The sequence below is a fragment of the Hyla sarda genome, chromosome 3 (genome assembly GCF_029499605.1).
Source record: "Hyla sarda isolate aHylSar1 chromosome 3, aHylSar1.hap1, whole genome shotgun sequence".
In the NCBI taxonomy this organism is placed as follows: Eukaryota; Metazoa; Chordata; class Amphibia; order Anura; family Hylidae; genus Hyla; species Hyla sarda.
In genome coordinates, this window is record NC_079191.1 from 164,732,494 (window position 1) to 164,755,891 (window position 23,398).

General features: G+C 46.3%; 1 protein-coding gene across 1 annotated transcript; it reads left to right on the top strand.

Annotated features, from left to right (window-relative positions):
• Positions 1 to 6,119: 6,119 nt before the first annotated feature.
• Positions 6,120 to 11,442, top strand: LOC130360667 (zinc finger CCCH domain-containing protein 18-like). Its single transcript, XM_056563212.1, has 4 exons — positions 6,120 to 6,913; positions 9,230 to 9,367; positions 10,153 to 10,284; positions 11,402 to 11,442. Exons 1-4 carry the CDS (start codon positions 6,220 to 6,222, stop codon positions 11,431 to 11,433), a joined length of 996 nt encoding a protein of 331 aa, XP_056419187.1. The 5' UTR covers positions 6,120 to 6,219; the 3' UTR covers positions 11,434 to 11,442.
• The last annotated feature ends 11,956 nt before the right edge of the window (positions 11,443 to 23,398 follow it).

Genomic DNA, 23,398 nt, shown 5'->3' on the forward strand with positions numbered 1-23,398 from the left:
CAGTGGACAATTTGGAAGGAAAGCCTATGAGAAATGTTGCTTCCCTTATTGCTCTGTGTTCAGATTAGCTAACAAGACACTGTATTAATAGCAATATATTAGAGATTTCTAGTCATACATACTCACTAATATGTAAAGTAACTTTAACCAGACATACCCGTAAGTTTCCACTTGGTTTTTTTCTGGCAGTTTTTGGAATACTGCCACTGCAGTTTTTGAGCCAAAGTCAGAAGTGGATCCAAAAGGGAGAAGTGTAAGTCCTTCCTTTATATGTCCTTTTCCTTAAAACAAGTGGAAACTTAGCCGTATAGTGGTTTTATTCAGTATGGTAACATTATCCTGTCATCTCCAATAAAAGTACCAACCTACAGAATAAATATAACATCACTTTTAGGCTAAGTTTCCACTTTTTTTTCTGGCAGTTTTTGGAAAACTTTGAGCCAAAGCCAGAAGTGTATTCAAAAGGAATAGGACATATAAAGGAAAGACTTACACTTCTCCTCCCATATGGATCCACTTCTGACTTTGGCTGAAAAACTACAATGGCAGTATTCCAAAAACTGCAAGAAAAAAAAAAAACTTATGCTAGGTTTCCAGGCTGTTGCTGCTTTGTTGGTATCTGACTGATACTGAATATACAGGGAACCCTATGCGATTTTTTTTCATAAATAATAATAATAAAAAAAATGCATAGAGTTCCCCCTATTTTCAGTATCAGCCTGATACCAACCAAGCAGCAACAGCCTGACGTTACCAGGGTGGGCGAGGGCCATTGTTAGTGGCCCTCCCCACCCTAAATAACGCCAGCCTGTTACCGCCTAGGCCCAGGAGCGCCAGTTTTGACGCTCCGGGCCTGTTGGTACCGGCTCTTCCCGGCACCCCTGTGGCGGTGGGTACCAGGGTAATAATTGGGGGTTAGCGCTAGCTGTTTTTGGGCCTAACGCTAAGCCCCGACTTAGTAATGGATTCCGTCTATTAGACAGCCTCCATAACTAAGCCTGACTATTCAATAAAAAAGAAAACACAACACATTGGAAAAATTATTTTATTTTAAAAAAACACTCCCCCACAGCCCTCATTAACCATTTTATTAAAATATAAAAAATCCAGTTCATGCGTGGTAATCCATCGAATCTGTCGTAATCCTCTGCATACACGTATCTGAAATGAGAAGAAAGAAAAAAAAAAAAAAAACACAAAAAAAAATGGGTTAGGACATTTTTTGCACTCTCTGCAGGGGAGAGCGCCCATAATGCAATGTCTACCTAAACAGTGAGCCTCCAATTGGTGCAAAACTACAGCTCCCAGCATGCCTAGACAGCCTTTGGCTGTCTGGGCATGCTGGGAGTTGTAGTTTAGCAACAGCTGGAGTCTCCCTGTCTGGGTAGACACTGGCAGAAGGGTCTGTTCACATTATCCAATACGGACAATGTGAACAGAGCTTCAGACTTACTAGCCTGGATCTCGTCTGTAGGGGCATCACTAGGGGCGGAGCTACACGGACCCGCGGGGACTGGACGGAGGTAAGGGGACTTCTCCATCTTCTGTATGCACTATATACAGCGATCTATAGATAGGTGTATATAGTGTAAAGCTCCCAAAGGGTTAACCTACACTGTCCAGTAGTGTAAGTTAACTCTTTCCTTGCCGGGCTGGCTTAGCGCACAGCTCAGCAAGGGGTTAAGTGAGCCAGCAATGTGAATACTGTATACATATTCCAGGCTCACTGTAAGTTCTTGCTGGGCAGTAGGTATATGATGTATATCTACAGCTCAGCATCAGCTGATCTCCCGGCTCTGTAGCCTTGAGAACAGCTGATCCCGACATTCACATCAGGAGGATCGCAGCGGGTGTCAGGAGGAATGACATCTGCTGTGATCTGTCCCTTACTGCAGGTACTACTGCTCCCAACATGGAGCACACTCTGCTGGGAGCTGTAGTATCTGCATTAATAGACAGATCGCAGCGAGTGTCACTCCTCCTGACACCCAGTGCGATCCTCCTGTATAATGTATGGATGCGGCGGACGCTCTTCTATGGTCCCCTGCACTGCCGTATATATACATATATTCCTATTTCCCACAGAGTTGTGATTGGCTGGAACCATCTGACCAATCACAGCTCTCTGCGGGAAATATGAATATGTGTATATATACGGCAGTGCAGGGACCATAGAAGAGCGGCCGCATCTATACATTATACATGAGGATCGCAACGAACCCTGGCAATCTGTCAATTAGTACAGGTAACTACTACTCCTATCATGGAACAGTGTGCTGGAAGTAGTAATACTACCTAAAAAATGTAAAAAAAAAGTGAAACACACACACACTACATTTTTATTATTGTCGGCTACATTTTTTGTGCCCTACCCGCGCACATAAATTGATCCCTGTTTAAAAATGAAATAAAATGTTGTTATAAAAAAGATACATTTCGTATACAAAATACAATTTTTTACATCACTTTTGTATCTTTTTTATTATTATGTTTTAACTGTACCCTACTAAATTTTAATAAAAAAGGCATCTCCAACACTTTTTTTGGATCGCTATAGTCCAAAAGAGAATAAAAACCGCCTGAAAAAACACGAAATTTAAAATCCACATGGCGTTTTTCTTGGCGTTTTTTCACTCCCATGGACTTCTATGGGAGAAAAACGCCAAGATTTTCCCAAAAAAACTCCAAAGTCTCGACAAGAGGTCGTTTTATTAAAAACTGCCAAGGTGCCCAAAAACGCCAAAAGGATAAAATGAAAACGCCAAACTGAAAAACGCCAAGTGGATTTGGCATTTTGCAGTTTACTATTGACTTGCAGCTAACATCTGGCCGCAGTGTTTTTTCACAAAAAAAGCGCCATGCGGCAGAATGGGCGTTTTTATTGTTGTTTTTGTAAAAAAAAAAAAAAGTTAAAACCTAGCCTTACTGTTCATCTCGGGAGCCAGAATGTCAAAACCTTCCTTTGCTATGATACTCTGTAAATCTTGATATACAGGAAAGTAAGTTTTGAAAAGACTAATGAGAACATTTAGTATTGGTAATTATGATGATAATCTTATTGGTGATTAAGCCCCACTCATAAATTAAGATAAATTCATTATAGATAGTCTAGGAGTTGGCACCGATCTCAGCCACTCGTGGTAAATAAATCGGAGAAGAGACTCTTTTGTCACCTTGAAAGTGACGGCTCCCTGCTTGTCATCAATCACATGATTTATGCATTGGAAAGTTTCTCTCCCTTTGCTCAGTTACAGTAACAGGGTTCATTTCTTTTTGCTTCCGTAGGACACATAGCAAGCATGTCTAGAATTGCAGCAGCAATGTCATGATTACAGAGAAACATGAGTTTCTTAACAATAATTATTATATTTAACCTATATAACATCTTTCACACACACACACACACACACACATATATATATATATATATATATATATATATATATATATACATATATATACATATAGATAGATAGATAGATAGATAGATAGAAGATTGATAGCAGAAGAAAACACCAGGTCCATCTAGACTGCACCAAAAAGGATAGAGCAGAGGCCTGAAAAAATATGTGGCTGACTAGTATGGAATTACAGATGCCACAAACCATGCTATAGCATATTTTATGAAAACATCTGTTTTTAATTTGTGGCTCAGAAAGACCACGTGTCCCCATTGAGAACATAAAGGACTCACCCAAAGTGTATTGTGCAATGAGCAGGTGCAAAGTTTACAGTCCCATTGTCACGCCGAGCGCTCCGGGTCCCGCTGCTTCCCCGGAGCGCTCACGGCGTGCTTCTGTATGCAGCGCTCCGGTCAGCACCGCTGACCGCGAGCGCTGCTTCCATGTTCTCGGAGGGGGCGCAATCTGAGGTGCGGGACGTGCCCACTCTCGGATCGCGTCCCGTGTCTCTCACGCACCACGTCCTCCTTCACTGCCCTCCCGGTGCGCGCGGCCCCGCTCTCTAGGGTGCGCGCGCGCCGGCTCTATGAAATTTAAAGGGCCAGTGCACCACTAATTGGTTCCTGGCCCAATCAGTTCAAAACATATAAAAACCCACTTCCCCTTCCTGTCCTTGCCGGATCTTGTTGCCTTGTGCCCTGAGAAAGCGTTTAGTAGACATGTGCAATTCGGTTCGGCACGAATGTCTAAATTAACGAATTTTACCGTTTTCGTGCATTCGGACCGAACCGAATGCACGAAAACATATTTTGAACATTCCCGAATAGCCACGATAATACGAATAGCAAAGTAACGAATACATTCGTTATTTCCCAACCATAATGCTGTAAATAACGAATGCATTCGTTATCTGTAAACGAACGTGAATAATTCATTCTGATAACAAATATAATAAAAAGGATATAGATAGTTTGATTTTTCGGATACATTCGGTATTCGGGTACATTCGGTAAATCTTTTTATTCTTTTTTTGGACTTTAGCGATCCTAAAAAATTATGGAGATACCTTTTTTATAAAAATTTCGTAGGGTATCATAAAAAAATCATAATAAAAAAGATACAGTGGTGATGGAAAAAATTGTATCTAATGAAATGTATCATTTTTATTATGAAATGTTTATTCATTTTTAAACAGAGATCAATTTATGTGAGCGGGTAAAGCACTAAAAATGTAGCCGACAATAATGAAAATGTAGTGTGTGCTTGTTTTTCACTTTTTTTAAAATTTTTTTTTAGGTAGTACTACTACTCCCAGCATGGAACACACTCTTCCATGATGGGAGTAGTAGTTACCTGTACTAATTGACAGATCGCAGGCGTCCCTTGCGATCCTCTTGTATAATGTATAGATGCGGCGGCCGCTCTTCTATGGTCCCCTGCACTCACGTATATGTACACATATTCATATTTCCCGCAGAGCTGTGATTGGCCAGATGGTTCCAGCCAATCACAGCTCTCTGTGAGAAATAGGAATATGTGTATATATACGGCCGTGCAGGGGACCATAGGAGAGCGGCCGCCGCATTCATACATTATACTGGAGGATCGCAGCGGGCGTCAGGAGTGATACCTGCAGTGATCTTTCCTTTACTACAAGTACTAATACTCCCAACATGGAGCACACTCTGCTCCATGCTGGGAACTGTAGTACCTGTATTAATAGAGAGATCGCAGCGGTTACACTCGCTGCCATATGTCTATTAATGCAGGTACTACAGCTCCCAGCATGGAGCAGAGTGTGCTCCATGTTGGGAGTATTAGTACCTGCAGTAAGGGACAGATCCCAGGGATGTCACTCCTCCTGACACCCCCTGCGATCCTCCTGATGTGAATGTCGGGATCAGCTGTTCTCAGGGCTACAGAGCCGGGAGAACAGCTGACGCTGAGCCGTAGGTATACATTGTATATCTACTGCCCAGCAAGAACTTACAGTGAGCCTGCAATGTGTTTACAGTATACACATTGCTGGCTCACTTAACCCCTTGCTGAGCTGTGCGCTATGCGCAAGCCCAGCAAGGGAAGAGTTAACTTACACTGCTGGACAGTGTAGGTTAACCCTTTGGGCGGTACACACTATATACAGCTATCTATAGATTGTAGGTTACCTGCCCGTTTAGGGATAGGTGGCCCTGACTGCACGGGACGGTAGGGGTTAATACAGAGCCCAGGATAGTTCCCCCTCCCCCCTGCTTTCCCGGGTTAGAGGAGGGGAATTAAGGCACGCCCAGGATATATTTAGGTCCACTCCACCCCCTGGTTAGTCCTTTCGTACTCACCAGCGCTCCTGAGAAGTCAGCTTGCTCCGGAGATGGCTGACGAGGCTGTATGGAATGCTATCCGGGAGCGGGTGTTGGCTGATCCAGGCGCCTTATCTCAGCTGCTAGCTGGGCTAGGGCTTCCTGCTGCTGCGGTTAGTAGTATATCTCGGCCGGTAGGTCCTGCTGTACGGGGGCGACGAACCGCCCGTGCATCGCGCCCTCCGGCGCGTCTGAGCCCGAGTCCCCCTAGGTCTTCTGCTAGTAGGAGGGGGCGCTTTGCTGCCCGCATGGCCTCCTCAGCTGTAGTTTCGGCCCCTGGTGCGGCTGTGGCCGCAGCTCGGGCTGTAGCTCCGCCCCTTCCGGGTCAGGTGTCACAGGAAGCTGTGGGGAATTCTTCAACTGCTTCGCGCGCTTCCCTGCAGGTCCCGGCAGTTTCAGGTAATTCAGGGCAGCCTGCTGTAGTTTCCCGGCCGGTGTTAACCCCTGCATTGCCAGCCGTTATGGGTGCTGGTGCCCCTGCTCCCTCTCATGCCTCTTCCTCTGCTGAGGAAATACCCGATACCCCAATTGCCACGGCCCGTGTTCCCATTAGACCCCAGGGTGCTCCTGTACTGCCTGGGGATCCTCAGCAGCCACCTGTCCTAGGGTGTAGTAGCGTTGATCCTCCTTATGAGGATGCTTGTGATAATTTGGGGCCCCAACCTGATGATCTGCCACCTTTAGATGCCTCAGCTAGTTCCCCTTTGCTTTTTATTGATAATATGCGGCAAGTCAGTCAGCCACCGCGTGACCGAGTACTTAGTAGGTCAGAGGGCCGTTCCCGTCCAAGACGGTCGCGGTCGTCCTCACGGGGATCTGGCCGCTCCGGTTGGAGCAGATCTGTTGGGTCCTGTAGACATCACCGCAGGTGTTCCCGCCGGGAGTCTAGGAGTAGAGTGCGCTCCCGTAGGTCCCGCTCGTCTCGGTGGCGGTCTCCTTCATCATCTGGTCGCAGCTCGTATCGCTCAGGGAGTCGGGAGCGTCGCTCTCGCAGGCGCGAGGGGCGGAGACATCATTCAAGGTCCCCGAGGCGGGCTTCCCGCGGTGGCAGTCGGCCCCGTGCGGTGTCTGATCCAGCTCCTGTGCCGGTTGCTGATCCAGCTCCTGTTCCTGCAACGGATCCGGTCCCACCTCCTGTTGTTCCTGCGCCGACCGGTGAGTTTGATTTTGCGGGTGCATGGGGACAGGGGGAGGGTCAGGCTGCTTTGTTGTCTACGCTTAAATCTGTTTTGTCTAGTCTTGTTAATAGCAAGCCGGCGGAACGTGTGGTTCCGGCGGCGGCCCGTAAGGCCTCCCCGGTTAGGGTTGGGGTATATAAAGATTCTGTTTTTTGTGGTGTTAGTCCTTTAGGTGTTTATGTTGATGATGCTGTGAAGGAAAAAATTTGGTCTAACCAGTATGTTGATTTGTGGTCGCTAGTGTCTGCGGACCAACATACGATTGACAAGGAACGTAGGCCCCAGTCGGAAAAAACTTTTCCTACTAGGCCGAAGGTGGCGAAGACCATGGGCAATTGGTTACAAGCGTTTGCAGTTTTGGGGTGTATTATGGGTGAAAAGCATCCGGAGCGGTGCTCCGAGCTTTTTATTTATATGGACTCGGTGTATAGTGCTTATAAGGCTCATGGGGGCTCTGCGTGGTGGCGTTATGACGAGGAATTTCGACGCCGCTTGTCTTTGCAGCCGGATGTTGGTTGGGGTGTTAAGGCGACCGACGTATGGTTGCGTTTGATGATGGCGCAGAAGGCGCAGCCCTTTCAGCAGGGAGCCGCTGGTCAATCCGGGGCCACCGGGCCGGCGGCCGTGCGTCGACCCGGGGCTTGCTGGTTATTTAACGAGGGACATTGTCGTTTCCTCAGCTTGTGTAAATACAAGCATGAGTGTTCTGCCTGCGGGGGGTCCCACGCCGCAGTCAGGTGTCAGCGGGCTGCTAAGCAGACCGGCCGGGCGCCCTCTGCTGCTGCAGGGAAGGACCCCGGTGAACGTGGACATGATGTGCCCGTGGTTAGACCAGTACCCCAATAAGGAGGACGCTTTGGTTTTATTGGAGGGTTTTCGTTATGGTTTCTTTATTCCTTTTATTTTGGGTCAGGTTTCTTCCTCCTACCCTGACAACTTGAAATCGGCCAGGGAGTACCCTGAGGTGCTGCGGGAAAAAATTGGTAAGGAGGTTTCTTTGGGTCGTTTTGAAGGACCTTTTAGGTCCCCCCCTTTTTGTAATTTGCGGGTTTCCCCCCTTGGGGTTGTCCCGAAGAAAGAGGTCGGGAAGTTTCGCCTGATTCACCACCTTTCGTATCCGAAAGGTTCCTCAGTGAATGATGGCATTTCTAGAGAGGATGCAACGGTTTCTTATGTTTCGTTTGACCGGGCTGTGGCTCTGGTGAGGGGTTTTGGGGCGGGGGCGTTGATGGCGAAGTCTGACATTGAATCGGCTTTTCGCCTGTTGCCAGTGCATCCGGAATGCTATCACTTACTGGGTTGCCGGGTGGATGGGGCCTTTTATTATGATGTTTGCCTGCCGATGGGTTGTGCTATTTCTTGTCGGTATTTTGAAATGTTTGGATCATTTTTGGAGTGGGTTGTTCGCTTTGAGACGGGCAGCCGTTCGGTTATTCACTATTTGGATGATTTCTTGTTTGTTGGCCCGGCTGGGTCTCCCAGGTGTGGTTTTTTGTTGGATTCTTTTCGTTTTTTCATGCTGAAGTTTGGGGTGCCCTTGTCCGCTGAGAAGACAGAGGGCCCTTCAACGGTTATTTCGTTTTTGGGTATAGAAATTGATTCTGTGGCCATGGTTTTTAGACTACCGACGGAGAAATTGGAGAGTTTGCTCTTGTTGGTTGAAAGTTTTTGTGGTGTACGGAAGGTGACGCTGCGCCAATTGCAGGTTTTGCTGGGACACTTGGTTTTTGCTTGCCGTGTTATGCCCATGGGGCGTGTTTTTTCTAGGCGCTTGTCATTGGCCACCAAGGGCGTTTCCTGCCCTTCTCATCATATTCGCATTTCAAAGCAAATGCGTGCGGATGTTTTGATGTGGAGAGAATTTTTGAGAAGGTACAATGGTCACACGTGTTGGTTGGGGGATGAGTTGTCCAATGCTGAGCTTCAATTGTTTACGGATGCGGCTGGCTCTGTGGGTTTTGGTGCCTTCTTTCAAGGGGAATGGTGTGCGGAGTTGTGGCCGCCTGATTGGCAGACTAACGGTTGGTGTAGGAACCTCACCCTGCTTGAATTGTTTCCTATTATAGTTGCTGTGGAGTTGTGGGGTGTACGATTTAGCAATAAGCGGGTTTGTTTTTGGACAGATAATCTGAGTGTGGTTCATTGCATAAATGGTTTGTCCTCTTCCTCCCTTCCGGTTTTGTCTTTGATCCGACATTTAGTTCTTCGGTGTTTGGAGTTGAACGTTTGGTTTAAAGCTCGCCACGTAGCTGGGGTTGATAACGTGATTGCTGATTCCCTTTCTCGTTTTCAGTTTCAGGATTTTCGGAGGATGTGTCCGGATGCTGCGTTGGAAGGGCTCCCTTGCCCCCCATTGGTCTGGGCCCTGCCGAGCAACGTCTGATTCCACTGGTGGAATCGTCGCTGGCGGCATCTACATGGGCGGGACATGGTAAGGCGTGGGCTGAGTGGTGTGCGTTGCTGGCTGGGCGGGAGGTGGCTACCTCTGTTGACAACCGCGTAGCGGTTACGGTGGATTATGTGTTGTGGTTGCGTGATTTACAGGTGTCCGCAATTGTAGCGCGGCGACGGCTAGCTGGGATAAGTTTTTATTTTAAGTTGTTGGGATGGGAAGATGTTTCGAAACGGTTTTTATTTCAGCAGGCCTTGAAGGGTTGGCAGCGCAACCCGCAGTTGTTGTTCCTCGATCTACGAGTCCGAGTTGTATTCGGCCGCTTTTTGTGTTATGTTTTTTGCCGCGCTGCGCATCGGCGAGTTGGTTCCGGCTTCAAAAGCCGGGGACGGGGGTTTATTACAGGATGACGTGTTGTGTTCCAATGGGGTTTTGCAACTGCGGATTCGACGCTCGAAAACTGATCAGGTGGGTCAGGGAGCTTGGGTGCGGGTTCTTGCGGTGGACGGTCCGGTTTGTCCAGTGCGGGCGGTGTCGTCGTTTTTGGCTGTTCGGGTTCCTGGCCGCCAATTTTTCACGCATGCTGATGGTTTTCCTTTGACGCGTTTTCAATTTCAGGCAGTGTTCAAGGGTTGTTTGCGGTTTTTGGGTGCTCCGGCTGCTGATTTTGGTACGCACTCTTTTCGGATAGGCGCTGCTACGGAGGCGTCCAGGGCAGGTTTATCAGTGGATGCGATACAGCGTATTGGCCGTTGGCGCTCTGGTTGTTATGCGCGATATGTACGTCCTGAGTTGTTGTTATAACTTGTTTTCTCCTTTTTTAGATGTGCAAAGGACGATGGTTTATTTCCTGGGCCACTCTTATTTCCACCGGGCCGCGCAGAGAGCTGATTGCCGGCCGGGTGGGAGATCGTTGGGATGCGGCAATGTTGAGCCTCACTGGAGGGGGATCCCAGGTATGCGTTGGACACGGGTCCTTACTGAAGTGGTGGACATTGCTAGAACCGTCCGTTCTGGTGTAATTTTGGTGGTACACGCGGGCGGGAATGATCTCTGTTATTTCCGGGTTCCCGATTTGATTACATTAATGAAAGCCGATGTTGAACGGTTTTCTGGCTTTTTTCCCGATTTAGTTTTAGTATGGTCCGAGATAGTGCCTAGAGTATCCTGGCAGGGTGCTCGCAATGCTGAGGCCATCGAGCGTTCACGACGTTTGGTGAATTCTCGTATGGCCCGGTTTGTGCGACAAAAGGGTGGAGTGGTGGTCCGTCATCGTGAGCTTGAAGGTGATAACAGACGGTTTATGATCTCTGATGGGGTTCACTTGAATGATATAGGCTTGGACATCTTCTTGTCGGGCTTACAAGATGGTTTGGAGCAGGCCTTGTTTTTGCTTGGTGGGGGTCGGAGCACCGTGTAGGAGTACACGGGCTCCTCGGTGGCCTGAGGAGAGGAGAATTGAGAAGTGATGGCCCTAGGCACTTTTGCCCGCCGGGAGTCCGGCGGCTGGCAATACCGCTTCGGCTGAAGTAGGTAGGTTGCTGCAGTGCAGCAGTTATAGAGTTAATATTCTGTTATTTAATAAATTGAGCTGTGACCACCACCCAGCCCAGTAAAAGAATAATGTTGTCTGTCATTATTGGGAGAGGTGGGGGGAGGGCATATGATGTGGTAGGCGTAAGTGTGCCGGGCAGTCTGTAGGTTACCTGCCCGTTTAGGGATAGGTGGCCCTGACTGCACGGGACGGTACGGGTTAATACAGAGCCCAGGATAGTTCCCCCTCCCCCCTGCTTTCCCGGGTTAGAGGAGGGGAATTAAGGCACGCCCAGGATATATTTAGGTCCACTCCACCCCCTGGTTAGTCCTTTCGTACTCACCAGCGCTCCTGAGAAGTCAGCTTCCCTCCCTCCCTCCCTGTTTTTTACGTTTGTTGTTGTCACTTTGTATTCTTCTCGGCTGTGCATTTTGTTGTGAGGTGCATGGTCTTTGTTACCCCTTTTAAAAAAAAAAAATAAATAAATAAATAAAAAAATTTACAAAGAATGATGGTTATACCATTGTTCCTGATTGTAGTTTTCTTTATATGCAAGTCACAGCTGGCCTGAGGAGAGGAGAATTGAGAAGTGATGGCCCTAGGCACTTTTGCCCGCCGGGAGTCCGGCGGCTGGCAATACCGCTTCGGCTGAAGTAGGTAGGTTGCTGCAGTGCAGCAGTTATAGAGTTAATATTCTGTTATTTAATAAATTGAGCTGTGACCACCACCCAGCCCAGTAAAAGAATAATGTTGTCTGTCATTATTGGGAGAGGTGGGGGGAGGGCATATGATGTGGTAGGCGTAAGTGTGCCGGGCAGTCAGCTGTATACAGTGTATACAGAAAACGAAGTCCAGCTTACTTCCCTCGAGTCCCGGACGGGGTTCGTGTAGCTCCGCCCCCTAGTGATGACGTCATTAGGGGGCGGAGCTACAGAAGGGAACAAGGCTAATTAATCTGAAGCTCTGTTCACATTGTACGTTTTGTATAATGTGAACAGACCCTTCTGGCAGTGTCCACCCAGACAGGGACACTCCAGCTGTTGCTAAACTACAACTCCCAGCATGCCCAGACAGCCAAAGGCTGTCTGGGCATGCTGGGAGTTATAGTTTTGCACCAATTGGTGGCTCCCTGTTTGGGTAGACATTGCATCATGGGTGCTCTCCCCAGCGGACAGCGCCAAAAATGTCATAACCAATTTTTTGTGTTTTTTTCTTCTCGTTTCAGATCCGTGTATGCAGAGGATTACTGCGGATTCGATGGATTACGGCGGATTATTTATTTTTTCCTTTAATAAAATGGTTAACGAGGGCTGTGGGGGAGTGTTTTTTTAAATAAAATAATTTTTCCAATGTGTTGTGTTTTTTTTTATTGAATTTTCAAGGTTAGTAGTGGACGCTGTCTTATTGACGGAATCCATTACTAGGCCAGGGCTTAGTGCTAGCCCCAAAAACAGCTAGCGCTAACCCCCAATTATTACCCCGGTACCCACCGCCACAGGGGTGCCGGGAAGAGCCGGTACCAACAGGCCCGGAGCGTCAAAATGGCGCTCCTGGGCCTAGGCGGTAACAGGCTGGCGTTATTTAGGCTGGGGAGGGCCAGTAACAATGGTCCTCGCCCACCCTGGTAACGTCAGGCTGTTGCTGTTTGGTTGGTATCTGGCTGAGAATGAAAATACGGGGAACCCTATGCGTTTTTTTTTTAATCTTTTTATTTAAATTAAAAAAAAAAACGCATAGGGTTCCCTGTATTTTCATTCTCAGCACAATACCAACCAAACAGCAACAGCCTGACGTTACCAGGGTGGGTGAGGACCATTGTTACTGGCCCTCCCCAGCCTAAATAACGCCAGCCTGTTACCGCCTAGGCCCAGGAGCGCCATTTTTGACGCTCCGGGCCTGTTGGTATCGGCTCTTCCCGGCACCCCTGTGGCGGTGGGTACCGGGGTAATAATTGGGGGTTAGCGCTAGCTGTTTTTGGGGCTAGCACTAAGCCCTGGCCTAGTAATGGAATCCGTCAATAAGACAGCTTCCGCTACTAACCCTGAAAATTCAATAAAAATAAAAAAAAACACAACACATTGGAAAAATTATTTTATTTAAAAAAACACTCCCCCACAGCCCTCGTTAACCATTTTATTAAAGGGGAAAAAAATAATCCGCCGTAATCCATCGAATCCGCAGTAATCCTCTGCATACACGGATCTGAAAAGAGAAGAAAAAAAACACAAAAAATTGGTTATGACATTTTTGGCACTGTCCGCTGGGGAGAGCACCCATGATGCAATGTCTACCCAAACAGGGAGCCACCAATTGGTGCAAAACTACAACTCCCAGCATGCCCAGACAGCCTTTGGCTGTCTGGGCATGCTGGGAGTTGTAGTTTAGCAACAGCTGGAGTCTCCCTGTCTGGGTAGACACTGCCAGAAGGGTCTGTTCACATTATACAAAACGTACAATGTGAACAGAGCTTCAGATAAACTAGCCTTGTTCCCTTCTGTAGCTCCGCCCCCTAATGACGTCATCACTAGGGGGCGGAGCTACACGAACCCGGCCCGGGACTCGAGGGAAGTAAGCTGGACTTCGTCTTCTGTATACACTGTATACAGCTATCTATAGATAGCTGTATAAAGTGTATACCGCCCAAAGGGTTAACCTACACTGTCCAGCAGTGTAAGTTAACTCTTCCCTTGCTGGGCTTGCGCATAGCGCACAGCTCAGCAAGGGGTTAAGTGAGCCAGCAATGTGTATACTGTATACACATTGCAGGCTCACTGTAAGTTCTTGCTGGGCAGTAGATATACGATGTATACCTACGGCTCAGCGTCAGCTGTTCTCCTGGCTCTGTAGCCCTGAGAACAGCTGATCCCGACATTCACATCAGGAAGATCGCAGCGGTGTCAGGAGGAGTGACATCCGATGGGATCTGTCTCTTACTGCAGGTACTAATACTCCCAACATGGAGCACACTCTGCCCCATGCTGGGAGCTGTAGTACCTGCATTAATAGACATATCGCAGCGAGTGTAACTTCTGACACCCGCTGCGATCTGTCTATTAATACAGGTACTACAGCTCCCAGCATGGAGCAAAGTGTACTCCATGTTGGGAGTGGTAGTACTTGTAGTAAAGCGAAGATCACTACAGGTATCACTCCTGACACCCGCTGCGATCCTCCTGTATAATGTATGAATGCAGCGGCCGCTCTCCTATGGTCCCCTGCACAGCCGTATATATACACAAATTCCTATTTCTCACAGAGAGCTGTGATTGGCTGGAATGATCTGGCCAATCACAGCTCTGCGGGAAATATGAATATGTGTACATATACGTGAGTGCAGGGGACCATAGAAGAGCAGCCACCGCATCTATATATTATACAAGAGGATCGCAAGGGACCCCTGCGATCTGTCAATTAGTACAGGTAACTACTACTCCCATCATGGAAGAGTGTGTTCCATGCTGGGAGTAGTAGTACTACCTAAAAAATGTTTAAAAAAAAAGTGAAAAACACGCACACACTACATTTTCATTATTGTCGGCTACATTATTAGTGCTTTACCCGCTCACATAAATTGATCCCTGTTTAAAAATGAATAAACATTTCATAATAAAAAAGATACATTTCGTTAGATACAATTTTTTTCATCACCACTGTATCTTTTTTATTATGATTTTTTTATGATACCCTGCGAAATTTTAATAAAAAAGGTATCTGAATTATTTATTAGGATCGCTAAAGTCCAAAAAAAGACTAAAGATTTACCGAATGTACCCGAATACCGAATGTATCCGAAAAATCTAAACCGAAAATATTGCCGAACCGAAATTTTTTTCCAAAACGAAAAAACGAAACGAAATTAAACGAAAATTTTTCTAGTGCACAAGTCTAGCGTTTAGTGTATCCCAAGCCTGTGTACCTTGACCTTCTGCTGTATCCCCTGACTACGAACCTCGCTGCCTGCCCTGACCTTCTGCTACGTCTGACCTCGCCTCTGTCTAGTCCTTGTGTACCGCGCCAGTCTCAGCTGCCAGAGAGGTCGAGTCGCTACTGGGGAACACGACCTGGTAGTTACTGCCGCTTTGCGGCGGGCTCTGGTGAACACCAGTAACTGCTTAGAACCGATTCCCCAGTACGGCCCGCGTCATCGCCTCTCTGGTACAGGGGATCCACCTCCAGTGTCTTCACCAGCCGCTAGTCCGGACCCTGACACCCATCTTTTTGCAAAATATAGTGTCACTGGTCACAGAGTAAGAGCCAAACATAGTCTATCAACAGGATGATCCCACCCTGCATTTCCATTTAGATGTTCACTGATGCCTGAATGAAACTTTACCAGAACATTCAATTGGCCGTGCAGAAACATTGATTCACTAATGTTGCTTTTGCCTCTACGATCGGCAGATCGAATACCTTGCGACCTCTTACTGTGGTACTCAGTGTATCTGCTTCCCCCACGTGTCACCCATTCCAACCTTAAATATTGCATTACTGAAACAGTGTCCATATCAAAATATACACTGGCACATGTCTGGATTAGAGGTGAGCAAATTTTTTGAAACATTAGATTCGGCCGATTCGCCGAATTTTCTGAAAAAAATTTGGTATGGTCCGAATTTATTCACCGTGGATCCCTATTAAAAATGGCTATTTCTGACCTACAGAGAGGCTCAATTGGAGTATAGAACACTTTGCTTTGTCCTAACACGCAAAGGGAGTGTGCTGTGTTAGTGAAATAATACTGTCATTCAGATAACAGTTATGCAGATTAGAATCACTGCCTAAGAAAGGCTGGATGTGGCAGATTTTTTATGTAATTTTTATCTAATTTAATTTGAATTTATTAAAATTTTTTGATTACCCATTCTGGTGAGCATCGAGTTGACGGTGCGCTGCAAGGCGAGCTACCACCTCTCCCAGCTCCTGCCTCTCAGCGCACCCCCATACTCTGAGTGTCCATTTGAAAAGGGAGGGACTGCAGTACCAGCAACTTGGACAGGAGCACATTCAGCTTCTGTGCCATTGGATAGGTGGGTGCATAAAGCTGGAAGTGGCTACAGTGAAAAAGCTTGTACTTGTATCTTAAAATAGAGCTTGCGGCCCTCCACCAGGTGAGATACCACCTTTTCCAGCCCCTGCCTCTCAGTGCCCCCCTGACTGTGAAAGTGAAAATGTTTCATTTAATCAGTTATGATTCATTGTTATCACTCCAAGCTGTTTCTTTGGATTCTTGTGATAATTTCCCAGGTAATATGACGTACAGGACCATAGGGCCTCAGTCTTGAAAAGATTACATACATTTTTTTAAGTTTAAATTTAAGATTTATATTAGATTCCCAATTTAATGTCTCGGTGTTTACTTTGAACTAATACTGTATGACCACAAAACCAAAACTAACAAGGAGTCACATGGTGGCACAATGACAGAGCCTAGAGGTGGCAGCAGCACGAGGAGACAATAATCTGGCATAATGACACAGCCTGGAATTGGCAGTAGCAAGGAGAGACCATATAGTGGCTGAATGACACAGCCTGCAGCTTGTGGCAGCATGAGGAGACCATAGGGCCTCACAATCCCTAAGATTAAAAGATTAATTAAAAAATGTAAATAGAAAATTTAAGGTAGCTAGTACTACCATAAAAATTTGTAGGTAATGTCCTAGGCCCAGCAGCATCATTAAACCATATAGTGGCTACATGACACAGCCTGCAGCTTTCGGCAGTATGAGAAGATCACAGGGCCTCACAATCCCTAAGATTAAAGCGTGCCTATCATAGTTCCAACAAAAAAAGCGATATGTTACCTGGTACCTAATCCTGATCGTGTACACATGTTTTATGTCTCTAGGATCTTTATTTCCAGAGATATAATCATTTATCTGTTGCTCAGTTACTTTTTCATTGTGCAGACTGGAGGGGGCGTGTCTGCTCTGAGTCTCGGGAGCGAGCATGAGCTGTCAGCCAACTCTACTCTGTAACCCTTTCCTCTCTGGTTTCATGCTGTACATGTTACACAGAGGAAGATGCTTGGAGCTTGCCTGCAGTATTCCTAAAACATTATGGCGAGTTCATAACAGGATAAAATGTATAAATATAAGAATAGATCTTTATAAAATTAGTGCAAGGATTTATAGATAAAAGTACAATATTTTTAGGAATACGTTTTCTATCTGTTTTATCTTTTCCTAGTAAAGTTGGATGCTAATGAACATAGCTTTCACTGGCTAGCACCCGAGTTCCCCCACAATAGGGACAGGCACCCGAGTTCCCCCACAATAGGGACAGGCAACTGAGTTCCCCCACCATAGGGACAAGCACCCGAGTTCCCGCTAGAGGCACCCGAGTTCCGCCACAGCCGCTAGAGGCACCGGAATTCCCCCACAGCCGCTACGGGCACCGGAGTTCCCCCACAGGCGCTACAGGCACCGGAGTTCCCCCACAGCTGCTACAGGCACCAGAGTTCCCCTGCAGCAGCTACAGGCACCGAAGTTCCCCCACAACCGCTACAGGCACCGGAGTTCCCCCGCAGCCGCTACAGGCACCGGAGTTCCCCCGCAGCCGCTACAGGCACCGGAGTTCCCCCGCAGCCGCTACAGGCACCGGAGTTCCCCCGCAGCAGCTACAGGCATCAGTTCAGTTCCCCAACAGTAGCACAGTTTACCCACATTAGGTAGCAGTTCCCCCACATTAGCATAGTATCCCCCACATTAGGTTGCAGTTCCCCCACATCAGGTTGCAGTTCCCCTACATTAGCATAGTTTCTCCCACATTAGGTTGCAGTTCCCCCACATTAGGTTGCAGTTCACCCACATTAGGTTTCAGTTCCCCCACATCAGGTTGCAGTTCCCCCACATCAGGTTACAGTTCCCCCACATCAGGTTGCAGTTCCCCCAACCCCCTAACACACACAGAGACACACACATACATACATACATACAGACACACACATGCATACAGATAGACAGACACACATACATACATACAGACACAGACACACATATACATACAGACACACACACACACACACACATACATACAGACACAGACACACACACATACATATATACACAGACACACACACAGTCACATACATACATACAGACACACACATACATAGATACATACATACACAGTCACACACAGACACAAACACACTCACCTGTCCTGCATGGCGCTTCATCTCTCTGGCGGCGTCACTTACGTCCTCTTGCACTGGCCGGCCGCTGGCACTGCCGAAGACCGGGACGGAGGAGGTAATGGACCGGGGGGGGGGGGGGGGGGGACAGGATCTGGTGCACGGGGGTTGGGGTGGGGGTAAGCAGAAGGGAGACGGCGGGACATGGTCGGGTTCAGCAGAAAACTGGGGTGGGGGTGCGTGTTATGGGATCGGGCGCATCTGAAAACTGGGGGGTGAGTGTGGGGGGTAATGGGACACAGGATCGGACGCAGCTGAAAACTGGGGGGTGTTAAGGGACACAGGATCGGATCGGGCGCAGCTGAGAACGGGAGGGTGTTATGGGACAGAGGATCCGGTGCAGCTGGGGGGGTACCTGCCTGTATCCCGCACTGCCTGTGTGTGTGTGTGCGCTCCCTGCACTCGTTCACAGGCAGTGCGTGCCCGTACAGCTGAAATCTCCTATACTGGATATTGCACGTTTTATGGCCGGTATCTGGTATGCTGCAAAATTAACACTAGTCTGTCTGGCTAAAGACAGATGACCCCTAGTGGTGTCTATTTTTAGATTTAATTTCTGGGGGAAATTGACATAAAAAAAAATAATTATATTGCAAAAAGCCATCATATGATTAATTCTGTAAAAGGTTTTCAACAACGACAGTGCCTCTTTAAAATATGAATTTAAAAATTTAAATTGAAGATTTATGATAGTTAGTGTTACCATAAAAAATTGTAGGTAATGTCCCAGGCCTAGCAGCATCAGTAAACCATATAGTGACTGAATGACACAGCCCACAGCTCATGGCAGCATGAGGAGACCATAGGGCCTCACAATCCCTAAAATTAACCATTTAGGGACCACGGGTGTACAGGTTCACCCTGACGCCCTGGTACTTAAGCCCTTAATGACGCAGGGTATTTTCAGTTTTTGCATTTTTATTTTTTCCTCATCACCCTCTAAAAATCATAACGCTTTCAATTTTGCACCTAAAAATCCATATTATGGCTTATTTTTTGGGCGGTAAAATGGAAAAAAAATCATTGTGCAAAATTGAAGAAAAAAAATCCATTTTGTAACTTTTAGGGGCTTCTGATTCTATGCATTCTATGCATTTCTCGGTAAAAATGACACTGTATCTTTATTCTGTAGGCCCATACGATTAAAATGATATGCTACTTATTTAGGTTTTATTTTGTCATACTTCTGGAAAAAATCATAACTACATGCAGGAAAATGTATACGTTTAAAAATGTCTTCCTTTGACCCCTAGAACTTTTTTATTCTTCCGCATATGGGGAGTTATGAGGGCTCATTTTTTGCACCGTAACATTTTTATCGGTATCATTTCAGTTTTGATTGGACTTTTTGATCGCTTTTTATTCACTTTTTTATGGTATAAAATGTGACCAAAAATAAGCTATTTTGGACTTTGGAATTTTTTTTATGTGTATGCCATAGACCGTGCGGTTTAATTAACGATATATTTTTATAGTTCAGACATTTCCGCACGCGGCGATACCACATAAGTTTATTTTTATTTACACAGTTTTTTTTTTTATTTGGAAAAAAGGGGGGATTCTGACTTTTATTATGGAACGGGTTAAATTATCTTTATTAACACTTTATTTTCTTTCACTTTTTTTTGCACTGTTATAGCTCCCATAGGGGGCTATAACACTGCACACACTGACTGATCTTATACACTGTTATCGCCGCTCAGTGTTATCGCCGCTCGACTGCTCCTGCCTAGATCTCAGGCACGGAGCAGTCCTTCGGCGATCGTACAGCGAGGAGGCAGGAAGGGACCCTCCAGCTGTCCTGAAATTGTGGTGGTCCTGAACAGTTCCACTGAGTTAACCAGCAGAGTTTACTTTCACTTTCTGTAGGGTTAATACCGGGCAACATCGCGATCGTTGATGACCGGAATTAGCTGCGGGTCCCGGCATTTGATGGCCGCCGGGACCGGCATACGTCCTGTAGCGGGAAGGGGTTAAGGACCAAGGGCGTACCTGTACCCAAAAGCTCAATTGCCCTCCTCTTCTGAGCATTGTAGTGCACCAGCAGAGCACTTTACATCCACATATTGGGTATTTCCATACTCAGAAGAAATGGGATTGCATATTTTGGGGGGCATTTTCTCCTATTACCCCTTGTAAAAATGTAAAATTTGTGGAAAAAACAGCATTTTAGTGAAAAAAAAATAGTTTTTTTAATTACACATCTGACTTTAACAAAAAGTCATCAAACACCTGTGGGGTGTTAAGGCTAACAGTACCCCTTGTGTTATGTTTCTTGAGGGAAGTAATTTCCAAAATAGCTGGCCATTTTTTTTTTGCTGTTCTGGCACAATAGTGGCTTCCTAAATGCGACATGCCCCCCTAAAAACAATTTCAGCAAAATTTGCTTTCCAAGAGCCAAATGTGACTCCTTCTCTTCTGAGCATTGTAGTTTGCCCGCAGAGCATTTTACATCCTAACATGGTGTATTTCCATACTCAGAAGGGATGGGGTTACAAATTTTGGGGGGCATTTTCTCCTATTACCCTTTGTAAAAATGGTAAATTTGGGGAAAAAACTGCACTTTAGTGAAATTTTTTTTTCCACTTACACATCCAACTTTAACGAAATGTCATCTTTTTTTGCTGTTCAGGCATAATAGGGGCTTCCTAAATGTGACATGCCCTGCAAAAAACATTTCAGCAAAATTCACTCTCCAAAATCCCATTGTCGCTCCTTCCCTTCTGAGCCCTTTACTGCGTCCACTGAACAATTCACATACACACATATGAGGTATTTCCTTACTCGAGAGAAATTGGGTTACAAATTCTGGGGGGCTTTTTCTTCTATTACCCCTTGTAAAAATTCAAAAACTGGGTCTACAAGAACATGCGAGTGTAAAAAATGAAGGTTTTGAATTTTCTCCTTCACTTTACTGTTATTCCTGTGGAACACCTAAACGGTTAACAAACTTTCTGAATGTAATTTTGAATACTTTGAGGGGTTCAGTTTCTATAATGGGGTCAATTATGGGGTATTTCTAATATGAATGCCCTTCAAATCCCCTTCAAAACTGAACTGGTCCCTGAAAAATTCCGATTTTGAAATTTTTGTGAAAAATTGGAAAATTGCTGCTGAATTTTGAAGCCCTCTGATGTCTTTCAAATGTAAAACATGTCTACTTTATGATGCAAACATAAAGTAGACATACTGTATTTGTGAATCAATATATAATTTATTCGGAATATCTATTTTCCTTACAAGCAGAGAGCTTCAAAGTTAGAAAAATGCAAAATGTTCATTTTTTCATAAAAAGTGTTAATTTTTCACCAATGCTTAAAGTGACAGTGGTCAGATGTGCAAAAAACGATCTGGTCCTTAAGGGGAAAATGGGCTTGGTCCTTAAGGTTAAAAGATTAATTTTAAATTTTAAATTGAACATTTATGATAGCTAACGCTATCATAAAAATGTGTAGGTAATGTCCCAGGACTATGAGCATCAGTAAACCATATAGTGGCTGAATGGCACAGCCTGGAGTTGGCGGGAGCATGAGTAGAACATATAGTGGCTGAATAGCAGAAGCTGGAGTTGGCGGTAGCATGAGAAGAACATATAGTGGCTGAATGGCACAGCATGGAGTTGGCGGCAGCATGAGCAGAACATATTGTGATTGAATAGCAAAGCCTCAAGTTAGTGGCAGCATGAGTAGAACATATAGTGGCTAAATGGCACAGCCTGGAGTTGGCGGCAGCATGGGAAGAACATATAGTGGCTGAATGGCACAGCCTGGAGTTGGCGGCAGCATGAGAAGAATATATAGTGGCTGAATAGCACAGCCTCAAGTTGGCGGCAGCATGAGTAGAACATATAGTGGCTGAATGGCACAGCCTGGAGTTGGCGGCAGCATGAGTAGAACATATAGTGGCTGAATGGCACAGCCTGGAGTTGGCGGCAGCATAAGTAGAACATATAGTGGCTGAATGGCACAGCCTGGAGTTGGCGGCAGCATGAGTAGAACATATAGTGGCTGAATGGCACAGCCTGGAGTTGGCGGCAGATGAGTAGACCATATAGTTGCTGAATGGCACAGCCTGGAGTTGGCATCAGCATGAGAAGAACATATAGTGGCTGAATGGCACAGCCTGGAGTTGGCGGCAGATGAGTAGACCATATAGTGGCTGAATAGCACAGCCTCAAGTTGGCGGCAGCATGAGTAGAACATATAGTGGCTGAATGGCACAGCCTGGAGTTGGTGGCAGCATGAGAAGAACATATAGTGGTTGAATGGCACAGCCTGCAGTTGGCGGCAGCATGAGCAGAACATATAGTGGCTGAATAGCACAGCCTCAAGTTGGCGGCAGCATGAGAAGAACATATAGTGGCTGAATGGCACAGCCTGGAGTTGGCGGCAGATGAGTAGACCATATAGTGGCTGAATAGCACAGCCTGGAGTTGGAGGCAGCATGAGAAGAACATATAGTGGCTGAATGGCACAGCCTGGAGTTGGCGCCAGCATGAGCAGAACATATAGTGGCTGAATAGCACAGCCTCAAGTTGGCGGCAGCATGAGTAGAACATATAGTGCTGAATGGCACAGCCTGGAGTTGGCGGCAGCATGAGCAGAACATAAAGTGACTGAATAGCACAGCCTCAATTTGGTGGCAGCATGAGTAGAACATATAGTGGCTGAATGGCAGAGCCTGGAGTTTGCAGCAGCATGAGTAGAACATATAGTGGCTGAATGGCACAGCCTTGAGTTGTCGGCAGATGAGGAGACAATAGGGCTTTAAAAACCCTAAGATTAAAAGATAAATTTACAAATTTAAATTGAAGATTTATGGTAGCTAGTACTGCCATAAATATTTTTAGGTAATGTCCCAGGCCCAGCAGCATCAGTAAACCATATAGTGGCTGAATGGCACCGCCTGGAGTTGGTAGCAGCATGAATACAACATATAGAGGCTGAATGGCACAGCTTGGAGTTGGCGGCAGTATGAGTAGAACATATAGTGGCTGAATGGCACAGCCGGGAGTTGGCAGCAAATGAGATCATATTGTGGCTGAATGGCACAGTCTGGAGGTGGTGGAAGCATGTGGAGACCATATGGTGGCAGAATGAGACAGTCTGGAGGTGGCAGCAGCAGCATAAGGAGTCCTGAAAGTGACCCGGTGACAGAGTGGTGCAGTGGGTGGCAATACCAGTACCCGGTGACAAAGGTGGGTGAAAAAAGGTCTAATGCAGAGGAATGTTTGTAACTTGGGAGCAGCACCTTAAATCTGTTTGGCACTATGCATATTTGTGAAGTGTTGGTGTGGCACCATGGTCAATCTACTCTGATGCATCAGGCATTAGTGGGTGGAAAT

Bases quoted from the DNA above. Each gene is read 5' to 3' on its own strand.
- LOC130360667 (XM_056563212.1), top strand. From the start codon at position 6,220: ATGGGTGCTGGTGCCCCTGCTCCCTCTCATGCCTCTTCCTCTGCTGAG. The intron at 6,914-9,229 runs GTGAGTTTGATT...TCTCGTTTTCAG, and splicing joins TGTTGTTCCTGCGCCGACCG to TTTCAGGATTTTCGGAGGAT. The intron at 10,285-11,401 runs GTATGCGTTGGA...TCCTGATTGTAG, and splicing joins TCACTGGAGGGGGATCCCAG to TTTTCTTTATATGCAAGTCA.